This window comes from Rhincodon typus, unplaced genomic scaffold, assembly GCF_021869965.1.
Source record: "Rhincodon typus isolate 14 unplaced genomic scaffold, sRhiTyp1.1 hic_rhity00002407, whole genome shotgun sequence".
In the NCBI taxonomy this organism is placed as follows: Eukaryota; Metazoa; Chordata; class Chondrichthyes; order Orectolobiformes; family Rhincodontidae; genus Rhincodon; species Rhincodon typus.
This window is the reverse complement of record NW_025968045.1, coordinates 1-5,377: the sequence shown is the minus strand read 5'-3', so window position 1 is coordinate 5,377 and position 5,377 is coordinate 1. Positions and strand designations below refer to the sequence as shown.

The window sequence follows — 5,377 nt, the reverse complement described above, 5'->3', positions numbered from 1 at the left end:
CTCCAGCATCTGCAGTTCCTACTACCTCAAATAATGCTGATACATTACCCCCAAAACCGAGAGCTCCTATCTTGTGCAATAACCTTGTATGTGGCACCTTATCGAATGCCTTTGGCAATCCAAATACACCACATCTACCTGTTCCCCTTTACCAACTGTACTTGTTATACCCTCAAAGAACTCGAGAAAATTTGTTAAACATGATTTCGCTTTCACAAAACTGTTGACTCTGTTCAATTGCGTGAAAGCTTCCTTGCTCCTGATGAGTTCAATGGTGCCTCTGGAGGCTTGAAGATTTCTACAGAATTTTATTCATAAATTTCACACTTGTAGCATCATGGTGTGTGAATCCTCTAATGGACCAGGAATATTCGATAAGGTTGGAAATGCTTTCTCACAGATCGTACGCTTGAGTAGTTTCCCCCATGTGTAAATGGCTTGGTTGTACACAATGCTTGATACTTGTGCAAAACATCTTTAAATGAATTCACCTCTCTGGGAATACGACAGTGTTTCATAAATGTTGCTGACAGTATGAGGGAAAGTCTCATATCTCACACTTAAACTTCTCTTCTGTGTGAATTGTCTGGTGTATCAGGAAGGGTATCAAATCCTGTCACACAACTCACACTTGAAAGGCTTTTCCCCAGTGTGGAAGTATCACTGTGTCATGAGCGTCGAGGATGGTGTGAAGGCTTGGTCACACAGCTCACGTTTAAATGGCCGCTCCACTGTGTGAATGTGTCGGTGATTTAACAAGCCTGACAACTGTGCAAAGCCCTTATTACAAACCCCGCAAATGAATGGTTTCTCCCCTGTGTGAAGGCGTTGGTGCTCGTGGAGGGTGGAGGACCTTGAAAATGATTTGTTACACGTTTTACATGTGAAAGGTTTCTCCCCTGTATGAACGCGTTGATGTGCACGCAAGTGAGATGAGCGTGAGAATGATTTGTCACATTTCTCACACTTGAAAGGCTTCTCCCCAGTGTGAGTACGTCGGTGTTGTACAAGTGTCGATGACTGCGTGAACGATTTGTGACACAGCCCACACATGAAAGGTCTCTCCCCAGTGTGAACTCTCTGGTGCGTCAGCAGATCAGAAGATTGAGTGAAAGCCATCTCACAAATGTCACAGCGGAAAGGTTTCTCTCCTGTGTGAATGCTCTGGTGTCTCAGGAGCTTCGTCGAAGTCGCGAAAGCTTTCCCACAAACTTCACACTTAAAGTGCTTCTCCCCTGTGTGGATGGTCTGATGGACCAGAAGGTTTGATAACTGAGTGAAGGATTTGTCACAAATCTCACATCTAAACAGATTCTCTCTGGTGTGAATGCGCTTATGTGCACGGAGGTTTGTTAAATGTGAGAAAGATTTGTCACACACCTCACACGTAAATGGTTTCTCCCCTGTGTGAATGCGCTGGTGTGCACGGAGGTGTGATGACTGTGAGAATGATTTCTCACAAACCTTGCAAACAAACGGTTTCTCCCCCGTATGAATACGCTGGTGTATGCGAAAGTGAGATGAACACGAGAATGCTTTGTGGCAAATTTCACACTTGAAAGGTTTCTTCTCAGTGTGGATGCCTCGGTGTTGCACAAGAGTCGCTAACTGTGTGAATGTTTGGTCACATAGCCCACACTGGAATTGTTTCTCTTCCATGCCGCTGTTCTTCTGCTAACAGTTTGTACATCAAATGAAAGCTGTGTATCAGCCTGTGGAGCCCTCCTCACACACCTCACACTGGAACAGCCCCCAACCTGGAGGAATGAGTCAGTGGGTCATGAGGCTTGATGAATGATGGAAGCTCTCACCACACTTGGAGCCACTCACACTTCTTCCCAGCCTCACCCTGACCGATCACCCACAGCCGAACCTTCAGAAAGGTTGGTTCTGATGGAAGGCTCCACACCACTGATCAGTTTCAGATCTGATGGTATGTCAAAGTTCCCCTGACCCAACCGATTTCCAGGTGATGGTTTCACTGCCCAACCTTCTCTGTGTTCAGCAATGCTGTGAACGGACCGGATGCCTTCCCACAGTCGCGCGGTTGTTCCTTGGGTGATGGTCAGGATCTACCTGCGTTGTGTATCCTCTCTGTATTCTCTGGTGTAGTGCAGTGCAAATCTTTCTGTAAACAAGAAAAGGAAACATGATTTCCTCCAACTCCCTCTCCTCCTTTGCTGAAGGCGCTGACTCCTCAGAGACTGTTCCACAGTGAGCGCCAGTCTGCTATTCTCTTGTGTGGGGAGAAACAGATACAAGTCCTTTCTTTTTCCTCACCCTCTCTTTCCAGCAGGGACACTGGATACTGACCAGGAGCAGATAATGTGAGTACTTTCTTTCCAGCCCAGCCCCCTATTGTCCTAGCCACCATGGAAAAGACAGTAGGGTGGAGTGTAAAATAGGTTATTAATTCACTATAACCTAATGTAGTGTTGTAGAAAAACAGTTTTAGTTTTAAGATATGTATTTAATAAAAAGTCAGGAGAGATATTAATTCATTGGAGATTCTGAAATTTCCTTATTTTCCAAAATTATTTAACACATACACACTGAGTAGGAATTGCTCCAAGTTGAGGAAAATATTGCTAAGTGTAGCTGATTTGAGGGTTCTGGTTTTTCCTGTGATATTAAATGCACTGCACTCACTCAGAATGCATATCACAAATACCGTTATTAGCCACAGCACTGGACAAAATGGTCAAATCCAAGCCCACACTTTTGGGAAATGCTGAGGCCTTCAGGTAAAATCTTTAAGGAAGGCATGAAAAGATAATTCAATAAATGTGTCTCCAGCTATGGCAGCTTATTTGCTATGGTGTTAGATTACTGTTGATGAACATTCTGTCACTTTACTGATGATTGAGAGTAGGCTAAAAGGCCAGTAGTTGACTGGATTGGATTTGTCCTACTTTTTGTGAATAAGACATACCTGGGCAATTTTCCACATTGTTGAGAAAATGCCAGTGTTATAGCTGTACTAGATTAGCTTGGTTAGGGGTGCAGCAAGTTCTGAAGCCAAAGTCTTCAGGACTATTGCCGGACTGGTGTAGTCTCCAGTGTCTCGAGATGTTTGTTCATTTCACATGAAATGATTGAATTGGCTGAAGACTGAAATCTGTGATGCTAGGGACCTTATGGGAAGGCTGAGATGGATCATTCACTTGGCATTTCTGGCTGAAGATTCTTGTGAACGCTTTGCCTTAGCTTTTGCACTGATGTGCTAGCCTCACCCATTATTAAGGATGGAGATATCTGTAAGGCTTCCTCACTCAGTGAAATGTTTACTTGTCAAAATTTACAATGATGTTGCCAGGAATGGAGGATTTGAGCTATAGGAAGAGGCTGAATAGCGGCTATTTTCCCTGGAGCGTTCGAGGCTGAGGGGGCACCCTTATAAAATCATGAGAGGCATGCATAGGGTAAATAGCCAATATCTTTACCCGAGGGTAGGAGAGTCCAAACCTAGAGGGCATAGGTTAAAGGTGAGGGGGAAAGATTTAAAAGGGATGTAAGGGTCACGCGAAGGGTAGTACGTGTGTGGAACAAGCTGCCAGAGGAAGTGGTGAAAGCTGATACAATTGCAACATTTAAAAGATATCTGCTTGGGTATATGAATATGAAGGGTTTAGAGGGATATGGGCCAAATGCTGGCAACAACTTTGATCTGACCCATTGGTTGTGGGGTCACTTAGTTGTGTCTGTCACTTGCTGCTTATGTTGTTCAGCATGCAATGCCCTTCTACAGTCTTAATTGAACTCGGTTGATCTACTTTTTTGTGCTATATTATGGAGAAGTGTAGTGGGAGCGATGATGGAGGGATTTGTGAAGACAGGCAACGTCGAGATCCCAACACAGAAAAAATTGACAGTCCACAACACACACACAAAACTCAACACCAGGAAATCAGTAAGAATCCTCAGTCACTGGGCACCTCCAGATAATCACACCTCACCTTCTCATATTCAGGAATGAGCCATCAACAAAACTCAGCCTGGAAATCAGAAGGGAAATGCTTCCAATAAACACACTCAATATCCAACACACAGCTCCAGTCAAACAGTTCAGCACAAAGCACCGAGTAAACAGCTCTCTCAGCTGGATCTTCTCACAAAGCGTAGGGGCATTTCCACCCCTGATTGCCCACAGGATTGTCAGACTGCCTGAAGATTGGTGTGGATATTATGGGATACAATTTGTATAAGAGCTGCTCCTTCACTCACCATCTCCTCACTTGGTTTTCAGTCCCTATAGGAAGTGAACCAACTCTGGAAGAGGAAGAGGAGAGAATAGGCAGAGTGGGTGGGCTCTCTGATTGACGTCTCTCACAGTCAATCCAAATATTCCTGCAACAACATGAGTTTCCGGAAGCTTGGGAAACTGACCGGTGAAATGGAGGTGACTTTGAGCAGCAGATCAGGTGGAGATTTAAACTTGTCATTGTCCCATCTGAATATTATCTTCTGTACTACCAAGCAATCAGTCCAAAACTAATCAATGTAAGATAGTTAATAATAAATTCAATGACGAATTTAGGAGAAACTTCTGTACCAAGAGAATGATGAGAATATTGAATTTGCTCTTATTGCAGCTGTTGTCTCAATTCCCCTGGTAAATGTTTGACAGAGATTTCTAGTGTGGGAATAGCATTCCCCACCCTCAGAGGCTTTCAAACTAACAGCATCAGAGTGGGATATGTATCCTCGGATGTGTTTGACAGAAGACCTACAGCATCCAAGGCAGTGATAACTTGCAGTGATGGGATCAGCACATGCACAGCAAGGAAGGACACAAGAAGTACAATATTGATTTTAAAAAGAGTCGTTGAGAAACCCAATCTCTGTGGCATTCTCGTAGATGACTGATCAGAATTTACCTGCCTAATCTGAGAAATAAGATACACAGTTAACTGTTCTTGCTGCATCTACATGCCAATGAATTCGAAAAATCTCTTCTCATGCTGTATTAACTAGTGTCCATATTTCAGCTTTGTTTACGGTGTCCTTGTCCTGGTGCAGCAAAATGAAAAGCTTAGGCTTGGTGTCTCCTTTTAACAATGTTTATCTTCTGTACCACCAAGCAATCAGTCCAAAATAATCAATGTAAGATAGTCAATAATAAATTCAATGAGGAATTTAAGAGAAACTTCTCCACCAAGAGAATGATGAGAATATTGAATTTGCTGTCACAGGGAATGGTTGATGAAATAGTTTGGATGCATTTGACAGGAAGCTGCAAAAGTCGATAAGGAAGAAAGGAATAGGAAGATCTGAAGGGTGAGAGAATATAGGGAGGGAGAAGGCGCATGTGGAGCAAAAGTACTGGGAGGAAGCAGTTGGGCCTGTTTCTATGCTCTAAAAACTAGAATGAAAATTA

The 5,377-nt window shown here is 43.4% G+C and overlaps 1 protein-coding gene across 2 annotated transcripts; it reads right to left on the bottom strand.

Moving 5' to 3' along the window:
* Positions 1-56: 56 nt before the first annotated feature.
* Positions 57-4,265, bottom strand: LOC109921108 (zinc finger protein 239-like). 2 transcript variants are annotated; one of them, XM_048593153.1, is made up of 2 exons: positions 4,225-4,265; positions 57-2,128 (listed from the first exon to the last, which is right to left on the bottom strand). In XM_048593153.1, the coding sequence occupies exon 2, from the start codon at positions 1,657-1,659 to the stop codon at positions 661-663; it is 999 nt and encodes a 332-aa protein (XP_048449110.1). In that variant the 5' UTR covers positions 1,660-2,128; positions 4,225-4,265; the 3' UTR covers positions 57-660. The 2 variants fall into 2 exon arrangements, with proteins under 2 accessions (XP_048449110.1, XP_048449109.1); XM_048593152.1 differs by having other exon boundaries at positions 3,957-4,258.
* Positions 4,266-5,377: the final 1,112 nt, after the last annotated feature.

What these genes read in the sequence shown, in the direction of transcription:
- LOC109921108 (XM_048593153.1), bottom strand. Translation starts at nt 1,659, where the DNA reads ATGGAAGAGAAACAATTCCAGTGTGGGCTATGTGACCAAACATTCACA.